We start from the raw sequence: 22993 nt of genomic DNA on the forward strand, positions 1-22993 counted from the left end.
GTCTCTACACCGAGGAGCACAAACACTGGGTTGAGGATGTGTGGATTCTGGATTCAACTAAATATTTCCAGATGGCGTTCCTGAAGGCTGCGTGCGTCCGTCTATAGCCGTGGTTGGCAAACTGCAGCTCGTGAGCCACATGCGGCTCTTTGGCCCCTAGAGTGTGGCTCTTCCACAAAACACCATGGCCTGGGCGAGTCTATTTTGAAAAAGTGGCGTTAGAAGAAGTTTAAGTTTAAAAAATTTGGCTCTCAAAAGAAATTTCAGTCATTGTACTGTTGATATTTGGCTCTGTTGACTAATGAGTTTGCCGACCACTGGTATAGACTCTATACCAATAGTGCCTCCCTGACAGTATCTAGTTTTCTGCCTCCTTCACCCCCTGTCTCTCTCATTATCTGCCTAGCCCGGGGGCATTCTTGTTTGCTCCACCTGTGTCAAGTGAAGTGAAAACAAAGATGAACAGGACTCCAGACCTCCTGCTTTGTGGAGGAAGAGGTGGGGCTGGGACTCTGTGGTACCCCTAGGGAGGGCTGAGAAGCCTGCAGGGTAGAGAACAAGGCTGAGCGTAGAATGGGGTGGACTCCAACCACCCTCTACTCCTCCTGCCTCCACTCCAGGCAGTGCTGGGTTAGTGGGGATCCCGCCTGCCTGCCTCTTCCTTACAGAGAGGAGTCAGGACCAGCCAAGAAACTGCGGGATCCCTGGGGTTCGTCCACCTTGTGCTCCGTGGCATGCTTCTCCTTCTCCACTTTGGTCAGGGTCAGCTCCAGGTCGTCGATGTCTCTTTTGAGAGAGGAGCACTTATCCTCCAGGTTCCTCTTCTTGGCAACAAGCTCAGAGTTTGTTTCTTCCTCCTCTTCCAGCCTCTCATTCAGCTCCTTGACCTTTGCTTCCAGTTGAATCTTGCATTTGATGAGCCCCTCACACCGCTCCTCGGCATCCATCAGGTTTTCCGTTTCCTGAAGGGACCGGGGCATTATGTGTTGATCAGCCTCCTGACAGACCCTAGAAAGGAAGGGCTTTGCCCTCCCCAAGCCCATTAACTAGTGCTAAAGAGTAGTCACATGCATGCGCATGCGCGCGCGCGCGCACACACACACACACACACACATACGCACACACCCTCATGTGCATATAGCATCCACATGCTTAATTTAAACCACTGTGGGCATCATCCACTTCATAAAAACTCACCTCAAATAATATCAAGCCAAGGCATTCATGGAGTTTATAAAGCCTCTGCTAATTCTGGACGCCCAACCATCTCACTCTGCCCACTACCACCAGCTAAAAGGTAACTAATCCCCATGTTATCACAAACTAATATTTTGAAAACGTCACTGCCTTTTAATTTTCAACAGGAAAGTTCTGGCTATGTCTCCTTAGCCTGGCCTCCTTGAGCTACAGAACAGAAAATTCAAAACAGACAGGGGTAAGTGATTAAATAAGTACACATCCCAGAACACCTGCCATGAGTGTCTAGGACCAACTATATTAGTTCTTAAACTAAATTGGGCCATCGCTTCTCACACAAGAGTATTGTAAGGACTGGACACACCTTCCAAGGGTATGAATGAAAACAGACTCTTGCGCTTGCTGGTCTGTTTTCATTCATACCCTTGGAAGAAGCGCAAGAGTCTGTGTTTACTTAACATGTGCTATGTGCTGGACATTTTACATGCATGGACTCATCTGATCCTTCCAGCAACCCTAATGAGGTGGGAATATTACTATGCCCATCTTACAGATAAGAATACTCAGGCACAAAGTGGATAAGCATCTTGCCTGAGGCCACACAGCTGTCAAATGGAGGACCTGGGATGCAAACCCAGCAGGCTGGTTCCAAACCTTGTCCTCTCGCCACTATGCTTGGGAGTGCATGCCTAATAACCACATTTACGGACTGGGAATGTGGAAAGGGGAAGGGAAGATGCTTTTCACGGAAGGCAAGAGGTAAAGGTATTTGGGAATTTAAAAAAGGACAAACAATAAACGCCTTAACTCTGTGAAATGGTGCAATTACATGGTCAGAGTGGCACTGTGTACATGGCCATGTCTTCCCCATTTCCTTGATAAAAATGTGGATCTTTAAAGCGTTTTTACTATAACTATATTATCGAAAATCATGTATAGAAAATTACTCTTTCTACTTTGAATTTTTAATTTTAGTGTTTTATCTTTATTTATAAACTTTTTTAAAAAAATTTTCTCAGCCAAGGGTATTTTCTCCACTGATATTCAGAGAGAGTGGAAGGGAAAGGAAGAGACAGAGAAACATCGACGGAGAGAGACACATCGATTGGCTGCCTCCTACACTGGTCCAGACCTGCAGGGATGGAGCCTCAACTGAGGTACATACCCTTGACCAGGGCCGACATTCTAACCACTTAGCAAACTGTCCAGGGCTTATTTACAAACGTTTAAAATACCTATTACATCCCTGACAACGTTTATTATGATGACACATACCCACAGTAAGACAGATCTAACTCCACCATGAAAGACAGGCCGGCAGAGATTCACCCTGCAGTGTATGTTCCAGCATGCTCTGCTTTCCCTAAGCCAGGGCCCGCCTCCTTTGATTGGAGTGTGGTGCTGCAATACTTGATATTACCACTAGGTGGCACCAATGTCCCTCGAATAGACACCTGATGGGTCCTTAAGGTTGCTCCTCCTTTCCTCTTAAGGCACTTACAGACTGGACCTGCAACTGGAGGTCGTTCTTTTCCTGCAGCAGGGACACCATTTTCTCCTCCAGCTCCTTCCGGCGAGCCTCAGACCTGGCCAGTTCCTCCTTGGCCCTCTGGAAATCTTCCTTCATAGTGGCCATCTCCTTCTCCGCCTCCGCACTTTTGAGGAGGGGCTTAATCTTGAAGAACAGGTTCATCCAGGGCCAGTGCTTGACGTTCATAAAAGAGCGGATGTTGTACTGAATGCAGAAGATGGAGTCCCTGTATATCCATGAGGACTGGGGTTAATGAACCACAGCGAGGTCTTGTCTCCACCCACCTACCCTGTGGGCCCCAGAACCTGCACGGCTCCCGGCTGGGTGGAAAGGAGGTAGAGCCAAGCTGAGCAGAGCCTACGGACTCCAGAGTAGATTCTTAAAGGGGGGGGGGGGGCGGGCGCAGAGGAAACAGAATGTGCAAAAGTTGGGAGGCGAGATGGGGCATGGATCACTGGTGGTCTCCCATTCACCAGCTCCCTCTGGAAGTACTCTGCCTAGGCAGACTGGTGCCTCCTGTTTATTGGGTCTTTCTCCCTCATTTGACTAGTTAGCTCTCACCTTTTGAAACTCTGAGAGCTAATTATTTGCCATGTGGGCTCCGTCTTTATGTTTAAATATTGGCATACACCCAGGACTGCCTTCAGTCCACTGGTCGTCTCCCAGACTCCTGCCCTCATTGAATTGATCCATTTTCCTAATTTCGACACCTACACTGTCTCCTACTCATCACCTTCTGCAGCTTCCTATCACATAGCTCACGTTTACCTGAAAACGTACTTTTCTTTCCTTTAAACTGTACCCTCCTTTGGGATGTTTTTAATTTCTGCACTGGCTTTCCTTCGCTTCACCAAGCCGGGTGCCGGGGAGATGTTTTTGACTAGTACATGTTGATGGCAATGACAATGCCTGAGCAACACAGGGCATCAGGGCATCTGGGAGGGCGGGCTTCCACCCAAAGGCCCCTCTTCCTGGGATTCCCACACATGACCAGCTACTGTTGCTGTAATTCCTTCTGCTTACCCACGGACTATTTCCTAACTTAGGTCCTGGCCAACTATTATTGGGACTTCTGCCACAGCCTGGTCTTGGTCTCTCCTGTCCTCTAGGTCCCACTCTCCTTGGAGCTGCCAGAGGTCTGAGCTGCAAACTGGGTGGGGTGGGGGGGGGGGTGGGGAGGTGGGGAGGCGGCTCTCACTTATCTCCTTACACACCTTCCACGGCTCCCCACCGACCAGATGGTCCCATATGGGCTCATTAACACAGGGGCCTTCACTCCCTGCACCTTACCCTTGCTCCAAATGTGACCTGCTTGTCGGGCTTCCTCCCCGGCAGCTCTCTCAGGCCATGCAGAGCTGATTTCAGAAAATCCTTTCTTCTCACTGACCCTTTCATGCCAACCCCACCTCTAACAAGGCTGGGGGCCTATTCTCCAGTCCCTCCCTCTCCTGAATATAATGCTGACAGTGTATGGATCACAGGCATTAAAATTAGCCATGCACCTGTCTGCTTCCCACCCATCGGGAGCTCCTGGAAGGCAGGGTTCCTTTCTGTGTCCCCAGGGCCAAGCAGAGACCCCAATAATGAATTCCTGCTCAGGAAATGTTAGTTGAGTGGATGAACAAGTACATGAATGTCCCGAGACTAAAACAGGAAGTGATCATCTGCTCCTAAGGAGGGAGGGCAGGGTAAGGTGGAGGTGAGGGTCTGGGTCACCTCCTCTCCATCATCTTCTTGAACTCCACCCGCATCAGGTACCCTCGGCATAGGGCCTGCGTGCGCGTCATCAGGATCACCAGCTTCTCATCCCTCATCTCCTCCAGAAGTCCCAGGAGCCCAGCTTTGAAAAACACCTGTATTAAAGGAGAGGCAGCCCTGCTCTGTTCTCAGCAGGTGACAGCCCTCAGCCTCAGGAGAACCTCTTCCTGTCCAACCCCAGTCCTCAACTTCCGAGGCCTGTGTGGGGACCTCAGCCCGCTGGCTCCCAGGTCTCAAGTTTCAGGGGCCCTGGTCTCCTCAGCAGCCCCTCCTGTGTCTTGTTCCAAAGCACATCCCAGGCCCCACCAACCCACATGGACAGATCCTGACAAAGCTCACATACAGTAAGCAAAGATGAGTCCAGAAAGTGACCTCCTCTCTCAGCTGCATCCAGATTGGGAGAGACCCAGACTTCTACCTCCTCGCCTTCCTCTCTCTCTGCCCATCTGAGAAGGCTGGCCCCACCTCAGGCCCATTCACCCCCGGCCCACGTGGGCAGAACTCCTTTGGCCTCCATGATGTTCCAAGAAGCAGGGCACCCTTGGGGGCAGCAGGCTCCTCCCCAGCAGAGTGGATGCTCTAGTCCCACCTGTCCCTTCTGGGACGTGGAGTGCTGGAGTTGGGCCAGGGTTGAAGCCAGCCTTTGCCACTCAGCATCCAAGTGACCGTGACCAAGTTTCTTGCCTCTGGGGAGCCTGCATTTTCTCACCCTCTCATCAACCCCCTGAGGTCAGGACCACCTCTGTCACCACCAGCTTCTTGGGAGGCTCAATGAAACGTGTGCAGAGGACGTGTCACAGGGCTCCCTCAGTGCACATGAGCTCAATAAATGGCGGCCATTTCTGTGGGTGATAGCTCTTCCTCTCAAGTCCTCAGGGTCCCTGGAATTCTTTCCACCTTCTCCTCTCCCTTGGGCTCCTTCATCTCCATTAGAGTGTCTTTATTCTACTCCCTCCAGGACACCCGAACTCCCACTGCTTTCTTCAGTGGCTAGTGGGGCTCCCACTTCCAATTTAGCCTCTAAACTCTTAACAGCCAGCACCGAGACAGAGACCTCTGTACCCAGTCCCTTTTCCTGGGCCACTGGGCAGGGGGTGGTCAGGCTGAGCAGATAGGGAAAGAGACCCCTTTCTTCTGCTCAGCTAGCAAGCAGTCCAGGGCTGCGGTTACAGGAGGGAGGGAGCGGGTGTCCAGCTCCCCCTGCTCTCACCTTGGTGTGGCCAAACCGGTACTGTCCCCGATCCACATCGATGGAGTTCAGAAGCTTCTCGGAGGCATTTTTACTGTCAATAAACTGCCCTTCCGGGATGGCGCTGGCGTTGAGGAGCCGGTACCTGGGGAGGGAGGACGCAGGCCAGTCCCGGGGCTGCTGGCTGTGGCAGCTGGGGTGGACCATCTCAGGGGGAAGAGCCGCTGGCCACACAGCCTCTCCTGAGGGCGGCACCCTGCTCCTCGCTGCTCAGACCCAGGGGCTGCATAACCCTCTGAGGTCCAGGCTGCGAGGCCGTGCCCGCCCCCCCTCCCTCCCGCCATGGGTAAGGCTGGAAAAGGAGTGGTGTTGACTGTCTCTTGGCAGAGGACCACTCCCTCTTCCCCAAGACAAAGACAGAGCCATGGACACCCTGGGTGGGGGGCTTGTGGGCCCACCACACACCCTGCCTAAGAAGCACCCTGGAGGATGCAAAGTGCCTGGAAAGCAAGAGTGCAAAGATGAGACCACCCACCGCTGTTTGAAGTCGGCATAGAGGATCCGGCTGGGAAAGCCTTTCCTGCAGATCCGGATGCCCTCCAGGACCCCGTTGCAGCGCAGCTGGTGCATGACCAGGTGGTGGTCCATCACGCCTGGGGAGAGAGTGTCTCATCATTTTCTTTGGTGCTTTGGACACCATGAGCCACTCCGACACCCAGACTTGAGAGGAAAGTGTTGGTGCCAGCTCCAGGGTGGGAGTGGCTGGAGCTTGCCTACAGTCTCAGTAGAAATAAACCCAATTTATTGGGTAGACTCTATATCCCATCACCATGGGAGCAAGAGTCCATATCAAATATTGATGTTGACCCTGTTCATGGTCCTTGGCTCTGTAGCTAGGCTCCAAGGGAGGCAGATGAGTGGGGCGCACCCTCTGGGCCTCCCAACGAACCTTGAGATGCCCTTCGGTCTCTACCCAAGGACAGGGATATAAATGTGCAGGCTGTGCATTCAGTGGGAGAAGAAAGCCAGAGAGAACAAGGGGGGCTGTGGCAGGGGTGGAGGGAGTTGCATGCAGGGCAGTAATCTGTTAAATACTGAGCACCTGCTCTGCAAAGCAAGTTGAGCACCAAGGGAGGGGGCAAGAAGGGAAGCCAGAGGGACCAGACCCTGTGGGGAGGCAACGTGGTCACTCTTGGCACCAGCCTGGGTCAGCCATAAATCAAACAAGGACCCAGAAAATTCTGCCTTGAGACTATGAGAGGGGTTAGAGGAGAGTCATATAGCTACATAATGGCTTTTAATTGTGAGCTCCCTAAGTTTCTAGGGAAGGGCTAAAGCTGGTTTTGGCCTAACCTTATGGAAACTTCTAGAATGCTCAAAAGTTCCCCTGGCTGCTGTGAGGAGAGATGATTATACATTTATACAATTTTCAAGATTCTTCTAGAGCTGTACCACTGTCTGATCTAGTAGTCTTTGGCCGCATGTGGCTATTTACATTTAATTCAAAATTCATTAAAGTGAAAGAACCACTATCTTAGTTGCTCCAGGTACTAGCCACATGTCATATAACCATACTGGGCAGCTCAGATAGACAACTTCTCCATCATTCCCAGAAGTCCTAGTGGAGAGTGATTCTCGAGGAAGAAGTTGTTAAGAACAAGGAGGAAATGTGTCAGAAACTCAGAGAATCTCTGATGAGAGGGAACCATGGAAAGCATCCAGTCCAATCCCATTATTTCTCCGCTGAGGCTTCTAACCTGTGAACTTGTTTACTAGCCGTGTGAACTTGTACTTTTTATGCCACAGTTTCCTCATCTGTAAAATAAATATAACAACGGTATCCACTCCGTAAGGCTGTTGTGAGGACGAAGTGAGTTCACATGAGTGAAGAGCTTAAACCAGCCCCTGCCACACCAAAAGGGGCGCATGAGCTACTTGCTGTGGCACTTTGAGCACCAGGCTGCATTCATGATGTGGCGGACCAGCCAGGAGCGGAGAGAAAGTGAAGACAACCCTTTCAGGCAGAAGAAAGTGGAAACACCATCATTTTATGCTGGGGAGGCCAGAGCGCCATTCGGCTTGCCAAACATGTCCACTCGGAGCGGGGACTGTTGCTAGTTCCCACAAAGCCGCTCTATAAGGCGGGAGGATGCTGAGGGAGGCTGGGCCTGGTAAGGTGAAGTGCCTCGAAAGGTAATAGCAGGTCTGAGCCTGGACCCCTACCCCCCATGCCCCCTCTATTTGTGCAGGCTCAGAATTCGGGGTTGAGTTCTCTTAGATCCCTCTCTATGTCACCCTCAACCCAGGCTGAGGCAGTTTGTGGATGAGAAAGACCCTCTTGCCTTTGTACCAGCATGCAAAGCTCCTGTGAAGGTCCCCAAGCGACTGCCTCATCTTTCTCATGTTACGTTTGCTGCAGGATATTTTCCCCCCTTAGTTATTCCTTCGGCCCCTCCTTCCTCCAGCTACTTCAGCCTTCATGGGCAGTGGTACTAATTGTGTGTTTTATTTTCTGTGTTTTATGATACTTTGACATCTTGGTGCCATGTTGGCCCAGGAGAGACTGCTTTTCCCAGAACCAGCCAATTCCTAGAGATGGCAAATTACTCCCCTACGGACACGTAATTCATAGGCGAGCCAACCAATCCAGAGCCCGTCGCCCCCAACCACTACCTGCATCGGGCTCTCAACCTCAAGACCTGTATTCCCAGGCCCTGCTCCCCCGAGGGCCAGGTGCCTGACACCTGGGGACAGCCTCTTCCCCCAGAGCCCAGTGAAGGTATTCAAAACCTCCTCCCAAACCTCCCAAACTCCTCCCTGTGCCTCGCCCATGTCTTCCTGTGGAAACCACAATAAAGGCTCTTGCCCAGGGCTCCCCTTGCTCCCCTTCCTCCTGCCTGACCCTGGAGGTCCCGAGGGGCCCTTTGTGGTGTAGTGGCCTTTTCCTCTTGGCCACTGTGAATAACTGTCTTTCAGTGCAGTCGCCTGCTGACCTGCTGGCCTCCCGACCTGAATAATGACAGACCCACATTAAAGCATCAGTGAGTCACCCACGGGCCAGTGCACAGCACACACTTGGTGGGATCCAGGTTTGCCACAGATCAAGTGGGAGGACTGAGCCCGGAGCCCTGTGCCAAGGGGCTCCAGCTCCAGCTGGCGAGAGAGGCTGTACCATGAGCCCTGGAGGACAGCGAGGACAGCTATAAAGCACCAAGGGCGCCCACGGGTGGGAGGGGGCTTGCGGTTGGATTAAGGGCCATGGCTCCAGCCCCGGCTCTGGGCGCCTGGGGTGAGGCATTGAAGTCTGCGTGGTCTCACTTGCCTGTCCTAGAAAAGGAGCGGCCGCGTTGCTTTCTGGGATGTTGCCCAGGCTCCAGTGTCAGTGTGTTAGTCTACTCCCAGGAAGAGGATAGGAAACAGAGAGTGCCTGAGCAAAGGGGGCGCCAACAGAGAGGGAGGGACAGAGGTTTCGCTAAAGTCTACCTTCCAATGGTGAGGGGATTACCAAGCCCCTGGGCCCCTCAGGTGCAGTTTGGACCCAGACCTTCAGTCTATTTCCCCTCACCTGACACTTGTAGGCCATGTGCCTTATAGAAGAGCCATGGCACAGGTACAAATCCATAAACAACAATAATGGAACTTGATTTTCTTTAAGACAATGCAAGCCAACAATTTCATTTGATGCTCAACCAGAGAAACAGTTCTGTTCCTTCACTGGAGGGAACTGGCTGTGCTGGGTTCTCAGGGAGCGGTGCAGCCAGCTGGGCTGGCTCTCGGGGAGGGGTGCAGCCTGCCCCAGACACCGTGCCTTTAACTTAGACTTCAGAACAGAACTTCCATGGAAAATAAATTCCACTAAATATAGTAGACCAGATGGTTTGGGGAATTAAAGTTTTTGATTTTAAGTAATAGTAATAATAATTCCCATATTATCATTATTATAAATAATGTTATTCTCATAATAATAGTTTCTCATAATGTTTATCACCCTAAATATTATTATCTTATAATAATTATCATTATTATAATTGACAGCCAACATTTACTGAGTGTTCACAATGTGATTGGTCCTGTTTTAAATGCTTGCCTTGTACTCATTCATTTACTCTTCACCACCCTCTGAGGTGGGTTAAAGGAGTTAATATTCACAAAGTGAGTAAACATTTTGTAAGTGCTCACTACATAAAGGAATGAATGAAGAGCTAACTAAATAAATGGGCAAATGAGCATAGATTTTCTGCTTGCTTTATAGAGCAGAAGCTTAGTTACTGGGCTTAGGGTCCCACGGGCAGTAGAAGGTGGAGCTGGGATTTCTTTTCTCCACCATCTAATTCCTCTGCTCACTTGTAATGTTGCCAAGGCAGGGAGGTTACTCATGGGCCAGAAACCCACGTTCAGGATAGAACAGCTTGACTGGGGAGTGAGCTACCTTGTAGCCACAGCTCCGTGTGATGGTTCATTTTTCTCTTTGTGACAAACGACCCTGAAACACAGCTGTACTATGGGAATATTTGTGACTCCAGGGTTGGGTGTGGTGGAGGGTCTGCTGGGCTGCACAGTGTTCCCTGTAAACGTGGTCTCATCCTCAGTTTCCTCTTCTGTAATATGGAGATCATTACCCCTCTTGCAGAGAACTGTTGTAAGCAGTAGAGGCAATGTAATGAAGTGGCTGACATACCGTCTAGGCTCAGGAGACAGCTGTTATTGATGCTGATTTTATTATGGAATACCTAAGAGAATTATTTGTCAGTTCTAGTGGTTCTTCACTCTTGGGGAAAGGGAACCACAGAGCCCTTTAGGAACCTTATGAAAGTTATGAATTTCATGTATCTATGTATGTATATGCAATACTTTGGATGTGCTTTCATAGTAGGAGTGTCCGATAAACCATACAAGATGCCCAGTTGAATTTGAATTTCAGATAAGCAGTGAATATATTTTTAGTATAAGTATTTCCCAAATATTTCATAAGTCATTGCTATACTAAGACACTTCTCATTGTTTATCTGAGTTCAAATTTTGCGGGGTGTCTGGTGCTTTTAATTGCTAAATCTGGCAGCTGTTTCATAGATTGTCTAGAGAAGTGACAAAGACTAGAGAGCTTTCCTCAGAAACACAGCGGTGCATGTGAACACACACACTCACGCACACACACACATGCACACACACACACGTGTGTGTGCTCACACCCCCAGAATTTTGCACACGTTTCAGGGAGCTCTGCTCTAGTGGATTCTCACTTACCAGGAGTCTTGGTTTCATTGGGAATTAGACATCGTACAAAGTGAGGGTGAGTGCTCCTCAGGTTGGTCATCAGTTTGTTTAGGTTTTCCTGGGCACAAACCAGAACAAGCACATTTACCTTAGCGAATGTCTCACAGGGCAAAACAACAATAGCTGGACGTGGAAGGGGCCAAACACATACCCTGAACACCGCTGACACGGTCTGGAAGGAGGAGCCCTTCTTCTTCCCTCCTTTCTTGCTCCCCCCAGAGTCACCTGGAGACAGACACAGAGGGTGTGTCAGATGCAGCTCTGAGGACATCACTCTCCCAGCCCTGAAGGTTTGGTTTTCTTGTGATGTAAGAGACCTGAGGGTTTTTATTTGTTTGTTTTTTAATGTGCCTCTGAACCACTTAGATTTAGGCATGCGTACCCTTGTCACTGTGGGAATGGGTTGGGTGGGGTGTGGACGGCATTGAACTGGGATAGAACTGAGGTCCTCAGCATCCAAGGAGAATCTTTTCCTTCAGAAGTCAGACCTGATGGTCAGCTAAGTTGCTGGCAAGATGGAGACACCCCTCTGAGGACTGTCCTCTCTTTCATGGGGTTACCTCCTTTCGTGCTTGAGCCCCTGCTCATCTCTTAGTGAGGAAGTAACCAGAAGTAATACAACTGAACAGTCTCAAGAATATTCTACAAGGAATGAGTTGTAGAATATTCTTGAGAATATTCTTTTCTAAAAATTGGAAATTTGATTTGGAGTCAGTGATACCAGGTCTACTTTTACTAAATGGCTCAATTTCTGATTTAGTCTCTGATATGTCATCAAGATTCATGTGGCAAATGTCATGTCTTAGTTTCCCCCATACTCTCCTCCTCCAATCTCCTGGATTCATGTTTGGGTCGGGGAAAGAGAGGCAGGAAACCACTTCCCCAGATCCACACCCACCAGGGGTCTTATATTTAGAGTCCTGGTATATCTCTAAGGTTATCCAATATAGTCACAGAGAACTCTGATTAGATTAAAAGAAGATGATGTTAATTGTTCAAGTTTAAATTTGTGCCATTAATTTTTAAAAGGATTTAATTATACAATGAATGTTTATATTGCATGTATTTTCAAACTAAAAACATAAATTTGTCAAGTTTATGCATTTACAATCATCTATGATTTTTAAAACCCTCTGGAAAGCACCCGTGTGGCTGCTCCTTTTCTAGGAGAGGGAAATGGGACCACACAGACATCAATGCCTCACCCCAGGCGCCAAGAGCTGGGGCTGGAGCTATTGCTCTTGATCAATTATTTTAAAAATACATATATGAATAACCTTACAAAGTGATACTAGCTTGTACAGCCACTTTGGAGAACAGTCTAGAAGTTACTCAAGAAAGCTAAGCATGGAGTTATATTATTCAGTGATTCCCTCCTGGGTGTATGCCCAGGAAAATTGACAGCATATTTCCACATTAAAACTTGTATACAAATGGTCATTGCAGCATTATTCACAATGGCCAAGAAGTGGAGACAACCCAAATGTCCATCAACCCAGATGGACAAAATGTGTATTTACATACAAAGGAATATTATTCATCTATGAAAGTAGAGAAGTGCTGATACATACTACAATATGAACAACCTTGAAAGCACTAGGCTAAGTGAAAGAAGCCAGACACAAAAGACAACAGGGTGTATGATTTCATATGCAAAATATCCAGAACAGACAAACCCATGGAGACAGAAAGTAGACTAGTAGTTGTTAGTGGGTGGGGATGTGAGGGGTGAGAAGCAACTGCTAATGGGTTACAAAGGTGATGAAAATGTTCTTGAATTAGATAATGTGATGGTTTTACAACCCTATCAGTATATTAAAAATCACTAATTTTTAAAAAATATATTTTTATTGATTTCAGAGAGAAAGGGAGAGGGAGAGATAGATAGAAACATCAATGATGAGAGAGAATCATTGATTAGCTGCCTTAAAAATCACTAAATTTTTAAAGGATGAATTTTATCTCAATAAAAAACTAATAAAGAATGCGGTATTGGCTATCACATCCACTGAGAGGTTTGTTGAGCTCCATAGAGCCCCACCTCATAAGGAGAGGAAGAAGAGGAGAAAGGAAAATGGAGATCAGAGACAACAAATAAAGCAAACTCAACCCGAAGCTTATGCTCAACTACTGCTGCTTCATAAGTAGCTTTGGGTTATGAGTAATTACACAGAGATTTCCACAGGTTAAAAGATAAAAGAATTTCACCTGCTTCTGCACCAGCATAGTTGGAAAAAAGGAAGGACAGCAGCTTCAGGGAAGACTTCTGGTACAGCCCGACCACAGTCTCGTTCAGGGGGTCCTTGTTCTTGTCAAGCCAGCCGGCAATGTTGTAGTCCACGGTGCCCGCGTAGTGCACCAGCGAGAAGTGGGCCTCGGCCTTGCCTTTGACAACCTTGGGCTTCTGGAAGTTGTTGGACTTGCCCAGGTGCTGGTCATACAGCTTGTTCTTGAAGGAGGTGTCTGTGGCCTTGGGGAACATGCACTCCTCTTCCAGGATGGAGAAGATGCCCATTGGCTAGAAGGAGCATAACAGGCTGTACCTCAGTATTCAATACCAGTCTATTTCAATGACTCCATTGTCTGCAGGGGCCAAAGCCAACATTTTTGGTGCTGTCACTCTGTTACTGTGAACACTACACTGTAAGTGCTCTGAGAGCAAGGCCCTTGGTCTGTTTGGTGCAATGACAGAGCAGCACTAGCCATATGGTATGTGCTTAATTAATATTTGTTGAACAACAGTACATGGAATGAAATTATGTGTATATAAATGTAGCCCACTTTTAGCAATAGGTTTACCAAAAATGTAGTTATGTACATAGACATCATGTAATATGAGTAATATTTTATTTTTTAAAATGTGAGTAATATTTTAAACAATCATCTGGATTGATCAGCATTCACCTCCTTCCAACATGACCAATGCTCAAAACATTATGGAAAACATTTTTTATAAGTTAATGTTATCTGTTTTTTCCCAGTGACATTGAACCCCACTGCTCCATGGTCCTGCCTCCATGGGTCTTTGGACAAACCCAGAAGGGTATGAAATGCCACAGTCCCTGCTGGGCTCCCATCACATTCTTGGAGATAAATGAGCCCTGGGATTTTAACCACCCAGGCAGCCCTCTAGGTGTCTGAACAGATTCTGGGTGTTTTCCTTTATGCACAAGGGGATTCTACTATCAGAGGGCTTACAGCCTGGGGCAGTGGTGTTAGGGGCAGCAGCGTATTAGCAGGAAAGAGTTAGAGCAAAGAGGTGATGGTCCCACGTAAAGAGGAGCTATCCCTGAGGAACAGCATTTATTTCTTTACCTTCTCAATGAGCTCGATGCAGGCAGCCAGGTCCATCCCGAAGTCAATGAACTCCCACTCGATGCCTTCCTTCTTGTACTCCTCCTGCTCCAGCACGAACATGTGGTGGTTGAAAAACTGTTGCAGTTTCTCGTTGGTGAAGTTGATGCACAGCTGCTCCAGGCTGTTGTACTGGGTGTTTCAAATAAAAAACAGTTTGAGGGAGTTTGGAAATTCAGTGAAGATCCAGTAAAACAGACACAAAGTTGGAGGGCCTTTTTAAGCCAGTCATCTACCCAACAACTCACATCGAAGATCTCAAAGCCAGCGATGTCCAATACCCCGATGAAGTACTGCCTGGGCTGCTTGGTGTCCAACTGCTGGTTGATGCGGGTGACCATCCACAGGAACATCTTCTCGTAGATGGATTTGGCCAGAGCACCCACTGAATTGGTCACCTTGAGGAAGGATCACCCACTCAACCCTCAAATTAGTGTGTTTATGGTTGTGTTAAATTGAAACATATGAAGTTGACATCTTGATGATTAAAAACAGTTGGAAATGACAATTTTATATAGTTCAACCTAGTACGAAATATTTCTTGAGGCTTTTCCCAGCTTATAATGTTTCTCCTTTCCTGAGAACTATCCCATGTATATATTTCGTTTTTAACCACACTGGTAATAACACTTGACTCTAGCCCTAGGCTCTACTTAATTGAACCAGATATGGATATTTGATCCAAGTTGGGTTAAAAAGAATGTCTTTCCTGAGAATTTGGAATTGGGATCAAAAGACACTGGTCTCAGTCTCAGGGGGAGGCTAGAACCATGGAGATATCAATGTGGGAGCTGCAGGGCGGCTGTGGGCAAGAGAGGTGGAGAAAACTTATCTGCCTAGTGAGGACACAATAGAAAAGAAGAGCAATGGCATCCTAGGGAGCCCCAGAGAAGGAGCTGGAGAGAGGGTGCCTGGCTCCAGGCTCCCAGGAGACCCAAGGGGCACGCCTTGATTTGCATCCCTTGATGAACCCCAATGTTGAAGCCAGTTTCATATGTATTTCTGATACCTGCAACCCAAACCACTTTAAGATTATAGTGAAAACAGCAAAATACCCGAGTCAACTGGATTCAGAGCATCTCCATTACCTGCTGGACATTTTGCCCTTTAGTGACATACTCATTCCCGACCTTCACCCTCGGACAGCACAGGCCTTTCAGCATCTCTGCAGAATTCAGACCCATCAGGTATCCAGCTTTGTCAGCCACTGAAGGAAGAGGAGAAATGGTATCACACAAAAACAGCAGATGCTGAAGTGTCCAATCAGGCCCTGGGTCCTTTCAGAAATGTTTTCTATAATCCTTCTTGATGTTTTTATGTTCTTTGTGCGCCAGGCTTGGCCTTGTCCAATGAAGCTTAAATTCCATGGTCCAGGGCTCCAGGTTTTAAATTTTTTTTCAATTTGCCTTCTAGACACAATCTTTAATTATAGGTTGATCTTTCTCTACTGATATTTAAATTTCATTTAAAAATACTGTTACACAGTAATATTGGAGTCTGCTAGTACAACAAAATGTTAAACACCTTACTAATTTGTGAAAGACACTGTACTAAGAGCTGAGAGAGAAGTGTAAAACCTGACCCAGTCTTTAAGTGTTGGGAGATGGTCAAAAGTAGTTGACTCTTGGCAACTTGTAGTTCATTGGAAGTTCAGTTAGCTTTGGGATGAGCCTGGCTCCTGGCATTACGCTCGTGGAGAAGGTGGAAAAATGTTGCTCCCCAGTGACAGCTCCTCCTTGGTGGAGACCATCTCCTCATTGCTGGTTAGGGAGTTAATAAAAATCAGCGCAGTATTTGTTAAGTATCTGATAAGAGGCCAAATGCATGCTTTTACTCTTTGTTCAAACTATGTTTTTTTCTGCTGTGTCCATTTTGGTGCATGGTACCTTTATTCTTCTAGTCACTTAATCTTGAAAGCTTGGGGTGATCACGTCCTTCCTTCTCACTAATGACATGCCTCTGTTCAAACAGGCACCAAGTCCTGTTCATTTCACCTTCAAGATAGCTGGAATCTCCGTTGTTTCCAAGAGCTGTGGTTGTGCACAGTATTGTGACAGAGAGCCTCAGCTCTAGAGTCAGTCTGCCTGGTTCAAACATTGTCTGTGCTTCCTTTATGCCTCAGTTTTGTCATTTGTATACTGTCTGGGTTGTTGTGTGATTCGGACCTGGTGCATGGTGACCACTCTGTGAATATTAACTTAGATTGCTACCACCATCAGAGAAACTCAGCCCCCGCCCCCACTGCCCCCTTTTCCCGTTCCAGGCTCTTCCTGCTCCTGAACCCTGAGCACACAGTTACCAGGGCTTGGAGAGGGGTGGGATGCTGCTGTTATATGTAGCAATATGATCTGCTCTTGCTGAGGAGCCTGGTACATTTCTTTCCAGCATCCCACATTCTTGGTGAGTCTGACTGCTTACAGATTACTTCTAGGTTGTCCCACATACAGCTTGCGTTACTTGGGATATCCATGGCTTCTGGTGCCTACCACACACATTCTAAATCATTTATCCTGGCACTCAAGGCCTTCCCAAACTGATGCCAAAATAATCACTTTTAATTCTCATCTCTTATAAATCCATTACAGATATCCTCTTCTGTAGCCCAAGTGGACCACTCGCTGCTCTTCAGTCCCATTACATTCCTTCCTCTGCCCCTGGCTCATGATATTTCTTCTGACTAGACTGCCCTCTCACCCTCACCTTTCAGGATCCTACCCATCCTTCAAAGTCAATGTCAGTGCCCCCTCCTCCAGGAAGCCTTCCCCAATTACCCCAATCAGAAGTGCTTCCTGCTCTGACACTGAGTTTCTCTCCTGTTACCTCCCCATGTGCACCATTGGGATAGGCAGGATTCCAAGATGGTACCCAAGATTTGCACCTCCTGCTGGACATTCCCCATATAATCCCCTCTATTTGCATGTGGGTGAAACCTGTGGATGTGATAGGATATTATTTCTGTGATGAGGTTACTAATCAGCTGACTTTGAGTTATTAAAAATAGATTGTCTTGGGCAAATCTAACCTAATCAGGTTGACATTTATGATCAGTGATATATATATATATATATATATATATATATATATATATATATATATATACCTGGCCTTTAATTCAAGGCTATTGCTTCCTTCTATCATCTGGGGTTCAGTATGCACCACTTCACATGGAATGCAGTGCGAGAGGCAGAGGCCATATGAGCAGGGTGCCTGGGGTGGGTTTAGTGCTGTGAGCCCCTCCCACTGCCTCTGCTGCATTTCCAGGCCTCCTGGGGATGAGGCAGAGGGGAGCAGTGAGATCATCCGCAGGAGAGTCCTGGGCAGGAAGACTTGTACACCGGCCCTTTATTCAGGATCAAGTTCAAAGGTTGTCAGAGTGGAAGAGAAAGTGATGGGAGGGTGAAACCTAGCTGCCACCTTACTAAAGGCTTCGTCTTCGGCCCGGTGATTAGGAAAGTGTTCTGGATATTAATAATGATAGGCACAGAGAGGAGGGGATGTTTGCTTAACCATATCCTCTCATAAATGTCCACCTTAAGATAACAGGGAAACTGCTGGTGAGAGAGAGCTGTGTGGATGGTGATTATTCCCATGAGAATAATGCTTTTTGGTTTTCCAGGATTCACCACTCTAGGGTTCCTTGACCGAGTGAATCAACTCCCCCAGCAAGTGCACAATGAGCTTTGGACTCCTCAGATTCAGTTTGTACAGTTTTCCAAGAGCAGCTTTTGAGATGAACACAAAGTTTGTCTCACATGTGCACGCAGGTGGAGAGCCCATTCCAGTCCCCTTCCCAGGTTACCTTCGGTGCCGTCAGGCTCTGCCTGCTCCTCCCGCTGCTTCTGCTTGAACTTCATGTTCCCATAGTGCATCACGGCGCCTGTGAGCTTGTAGATCCCAACCTTCTCCTCAGAGCTGAAGCCCAGGATGTCAATGGCATTCTGGGAATTAAAGACAGGACAGCGGTCGCAGTGGGACTCAGAGATGCAAATGCAGCTTTTCTCTGGCAAAGACCTCACTTAGCCTTTTTGTATAGCATGTGAGGCAGCCCTTACCCACATACGTGGATGATAGGGGGGATGTAGTAAGTTAGGAGTTAAAAACTGTTTCTTTAATTTAACATGTTTGTGTGTGGGGGTGGAGATTATGGGAAGAAAATGAGTAAGTTTTGTTTCATTCAATAGGAACTGACTTTAATCCTTTCCCACTGTACATAGATTTGGGGGATATTTTCTAAATAAGGTCATTGGGAGCCATTGTGTGAAACAGGGAGAAGGAAGTCTAATGGATAGTGTCTGAGAAACAATGTCCAACAGCTTGAGAGTGTGGCATTGCAGTCTAGGAATTCCAATACGGTTCAGAACCAAGCATAGTTTAGAACCGGAAGGGAAGATCATTAAAGAGAACACCCTCATTTCTCAAATGAGAAAGAACTAACTTTTGCAGAGCCCTCTGTGTATTAGGTATGGAGTTAGGCTCCATCCATGTTATCTCCTTAAGTCCCTGTGAGAATCTCACAGGTGTACAGATTTTTCCAAATTTCCAGGTGAAGAACAGAGGTTCTAAGAAGGATGAGTAATAGGCAGGATGCAATAAGACGGGAACTGGAGATAGCACTGGGTCACTTCAAAGCTTATAGCAATTGCTAACTTAGTTTTATAACCACTTGGCCCATCTTCTACTACAAACATTTAAACTAGAAAAAGCCTTCTCTGGGGTATACATAGTGATTACATATCCGGTTTGCAGGCTGAGCCTAGTCAATGCCACTGGTGGAGATGAAATGTCTCCAGATGTGCCTGGGGAGCTGGTGGGACAGACCAGGAGGTCAGTGTCAGCAGGACGGTATTGTAGCGTGAAGATCTCTTGCTGTGGTGCCCCTTTGGTGGAGGGAGCGTTCCCACCGGGAGGTGATGAAGGAGGAGAGATTCTGATCCCCCTCCCTGTGATTCCACATCCTACTCCAGCAGATGCCTGTGTGTCCTGGAGAGGGGTCTCTGAAGGTCAAAGGAGAAAGAACTGTGGCTAAACTGGAAGAAGCCAGGTGAAAGCACTGCTGCCTGGGAGCCTCTTGGAGAAAGCCATCCTCAGAGGAAGCGACCCCTCTCCTTGGCCGTAAACCATTGCTCAGGAGAATCCTGGGGGGGGCGCAGGGCGCAACAGCAGCCCCCGACAGGAGGCGACCTCTGGGGAGAACCTGAAACCCTCAGAATCTTGTGGGAGGCCTTCCTCAGGGGCTGCAGGCCTTGCAACGGTCACTAACCTGCGCTTTCTGTACCTCCGGTTGATAAAGGCTGGCAAAACCTGGTTAAAATGGTGTAATGGCTCGACTGAAGTTAACTGAAGTGTATTTGATCACGAGCATTATCTACCTGCTTTAAAACAATTAGCATCACCTGGGAACCTCACAAAATGAAGGCCAAGAAGCTGGGCCCTGGGCAGTGCTCCTGGACAAGACAGCTCTTATAGCTTCTGTGAGATCCTGGCCAGCAGGGTGGAGATGAATTGCTCAGAGATGGTGTATTTTAGTTAAAAATGCAAATTCTGTAGTAGAGCAGACCTGGGTTCAGACACTTTCTCTGTCATTTATAAACTCTGCGCCTTCAAGCAAATTTGTATTTTTCTAAGATTCTGTTTCCACCTTTGTGAAATGGGAGCCATAGTGGTACCTATCCCAGAAGGGGTGTTGAGGCTTAACTGAGGCCATGCAGCCAAAGGCTCTCATCTCAGATCTTAGCTCACGCAAGTGCTCAATGGATCGAGTCATTGTTATTGTAGTTATTAACCCTGTAGGTACTCCCCCAAGCAGCAGGCAGGGACCGGAGGGGCCTGCTGGGACCTGGGTGCCTGACAGGAGCTTGAGGTGGTGGCAGCAGGAGGGATGGACCGGCTGCTACAGACTGGGGTCGTCTCTTCCTGCTTTATACTTTTCTGCATTTTCTAAATTTTCTTAAAGAACCATGTAGATGGATTTGTAACCTGAAAACATCCAACAAACCCTTTAAAAACCTGGCACATGCAGAAATGTACTCTAAAATGCAAGCGAATGAACAGAAGGTGGCTTTGGAGAACTCTCCACACTCCCATTCTGAAGTGGAGCTCAGTGGGGAGGGTGCTAATTTCCTGAGCTCTTGGGTATAATCGCCCAGCAGCCCTGGATCTCAGTTTTCTCATTAGATCTCTAAGGTGCCTCTCAGTTCATAAACGCAATAATCCAAGCTTAAAGCAATAAGTCAGCACAATGCTTACATCAGTCGCCAACAGTTCTTCGCTATCATCGATGCTGGCCACGGTGACCTCTCCTTGGCTCACAAAGGGGAAGTCAAAGGGGTTGGTTGAGATCAGAAGCAGGTCTGTGAAACATGAAGATACCTTAAGCATCTCAGGCACAGCTTATGCTGGCGTTTTTGTTTGTTTGTTTTTTTCATTGTGACTGATTTGTTAGATGAGAACAATAGTCTAAGAACTTACCAATTAGTTCTGGCTTCTTGTTTGACATGATTTGGTAAAAAATATGATAGCTCCTCTCACTGGATAACTGAAACGTCACTCTGGATTTCTCTAAGAGATCTAAGGTGACAAAAAATAATGTCATGTCAGGTTCCCTAGAGATGCCTTTGTGGCCAAAGACCAAGATACCAAAATAGAGTGTTTAGACTCACAGGTTTCAATGTCTGCTGATGCCAGCTTTCCTGTGGCTCCAAAATGAATCCGAATGAACTTCCCCTGTCCAATGGCAAGTGGATAGACACCACAGTAATTTTACTTCCTTGGTTAAATTTTTAAACTCTTCACAAAACTTTTGACAGTCTGATTGGACCACCTGTGAGACTTATTTTTTGCCTTTGGCTGTTAATTCTGAGATTTCTTGCCTCAGTTTTCCTTACTGCTTACTATAGGCAAACCTATCTCCCAGGCTCCAGCCAGGCTCTCTGGCTCCCAAAAGACCCACTCAAAGTCTGAATTCTCCATTTTGGGGGGAGGAAGAGGTAAAATTGTGTGTGTGTGTGTGTGTGTGTGTGCGCGCGCGTGCACACACACACACACACACACACACACACTCCCTTCTTACCTTATATGCTAAAGTTGTCTCTACCAAATTTGAGGGTAAAAATGTTGCCTTCCCTGTTTAACCAAAGTCTGGCATATAGTTGATACTCAAAAATATTCTCAATATTTTCTGAATAAAGCTTAAGAGGAGTTAGTGAAGGGTCAGTGGAGGTATGTTTGAATTTTAAGTGTTGGGTCTTCAGTATTGTTATCTGCTGAGTGGAAGATGATGGAAAATTTGCCTGCACATGTTTGTTTGGAGGGTTAGAGGTAGACAGAATAACCAGAATGATTGCGACTTCCGGGTCAGGGCCAAGAGAAGAGGCCTTGGACAAATAAATGGGAGTGAGGATGGGGAGTACCTGAAAGCATTGTCTTCCATTTGAAGCTGGTGCCAGGTTAGTGCAATAACTATTTGGTCCAAGTATGTGTAACACATCTCTGCTGTGCAACACGTCCCTTACAAGGGAGAGTTTAGTTATGCACTGGGAATACAGGTGTACAAATGGGCAATGCACAGAGGACCAAGCTAAAGAAAGAGAGGTCAGGGCTTGGAGCCACAGTCTTTAATTCATGCAACTACCTTCTCATCAAATATGATTTTTTTCTTGGAGAGGTGGCAATAAAATGCAAGCCTAAGATCATTCTGCTATCAACATGTGTGACGTTTTGATGCACTTTTGCAACTACAGCCATAAAAGAAGGCTTTCCCTTCGGGTTCTTGCTCCATTGGCCAGTGAAATTAGGTAGAGGGCTGGATTTTGTTTGTTTTTGTTTGTGATTTTGTTGATGTTTTTTGCTTTTTGCCAGTGTGGAAGTAAATACATCCTTAGTTGAGCTAATCCTAAGTGAAATGTTGATGCATGAACATATCCTTCAATATCTTCAATATCAACTTCTTCCCAATACTTGAGCTCTTATGTCTTCAAAAGGTTTTCCCTACTCCCAATACTTCCTGACTTGGAGGAGTTCAAATCTGCTAACTTAATTCACACGGAAGTTTCTGTGGCTAATAAGTCAATGGATATTGCTAAATGGACTTCCATACTTTAAAATGTTTCCACTGAGAGACACCAACTTTAGCATAAAGGAATTGCTCTCCTCTTGTGGAATTTGAATCATGTGGTTTCAGGATGCTTTGAGGTGATGCTGACTAGTTAGGAAAGAACAGTTAAATCTTCCCTCTGCCAGGAATAAGCCAACACTGTCTTCAAAATGTATGAGAATATCCCAGTTGGGGATGATTGACCATAATCACACGGGGGTAGAATAAGGCCAGCTACATTGTAGTTTCATAGCCGGCACTGGAAGAAAGGGCCTGGTTTTGGGGGATAGTTGAAAATTGGACTGAGTCTTACAAATCTCGAGGAGTTGTCATTCCTCACAGTCTTGGCATTTCCAAAGGCCTCCAGCAGGGGGTTGGCCTGGATGATCTGATCCTCCAGGGTCCCCTAGTAATAAACAGGAAGAAGAAAAGAGAGGATGTTAAATGTCGTCTGAAGTAGCCCCTTGGTGACTCAAAAGTGTGGATGCTCCAGGGAGAGATGTTGACCAGCTCACCTGGTGGCCAGTTCAAAGTGTACCCACAGCCCCATCCCACCCGAGGAGGCTTCCAGATCCCATCCCAGAGGGGGTCTTATTTG

General features: G+C 47.2%; 1 protein-coding gene across 1 annotated transcript in view; it reads right to left on the reverse strand.

Moving 5' to 3' along the window:
• The window catches only part of MYH13 (myosin heavy chain 13), a gene marked incomplete at its 5' end in the record, with an annotated part of 48029 nt that overhangs the window by 19895 nt on the left and 5141 nt on the right, over positions 1-22993 (reverse strand). Inside the window, 16 exons of the mRNA XM_080678119.1 lie at positions 720-962; positions 2699-2954; positions 4445-4581; positions 5697-5820; positions 6211-6328; positions 10920-11007; positions 11101-11174; positions 13158-13467; positions 14265-14435; positions 14552-14701; positions 15392-15510; positions 18103-18241; positions 20550-20653; positions 20772-20870; positions 20963-21026; positions 22709-22801. Coding sequence (XP_080534245.1) covers positions 720-962; positions 2699-2954; positions 4445-4581; positions 5697-5820; positions 6211-6328; positions 10920-11007; positions 11101-11174; positions 13158-13467; positions 14265-14435; positions 14552-14701; positions 15392-15510; positions 18103-18241; positions 20550-20653; positions 20772-20870; positions 20963-21026; positions 22709-22801 — 2289 coding nt within the window. The remainder of the gene's footprint in view (positions 1-719; positions 963-2698; positions 2955-4444; positions 4582-5696; positions 5821-6210; positions 6329-10919; positions 11008-11100; positions 11175-13157; positions 13468-14264; positions 14436-14551; positions 14702-15391; positions 15511-18102; positions 18242-20549; positions 20654-20771; positions 20871-20962; positions 21027-22708; positions 22802-22993) is intronic.

The sequence above is a fragment of the Plecotus auritus genome (assembly GCF_963455305.1).
Source record: "Plecotus auritus genome assembly, chromosome: 7".
NCBI classification, from domain to species: Eukaryota; Metazoa; Chordata; class Mammalia; order Chiroptera; family Vespertilionidae; genus Plecotus; species Plecotus auritus.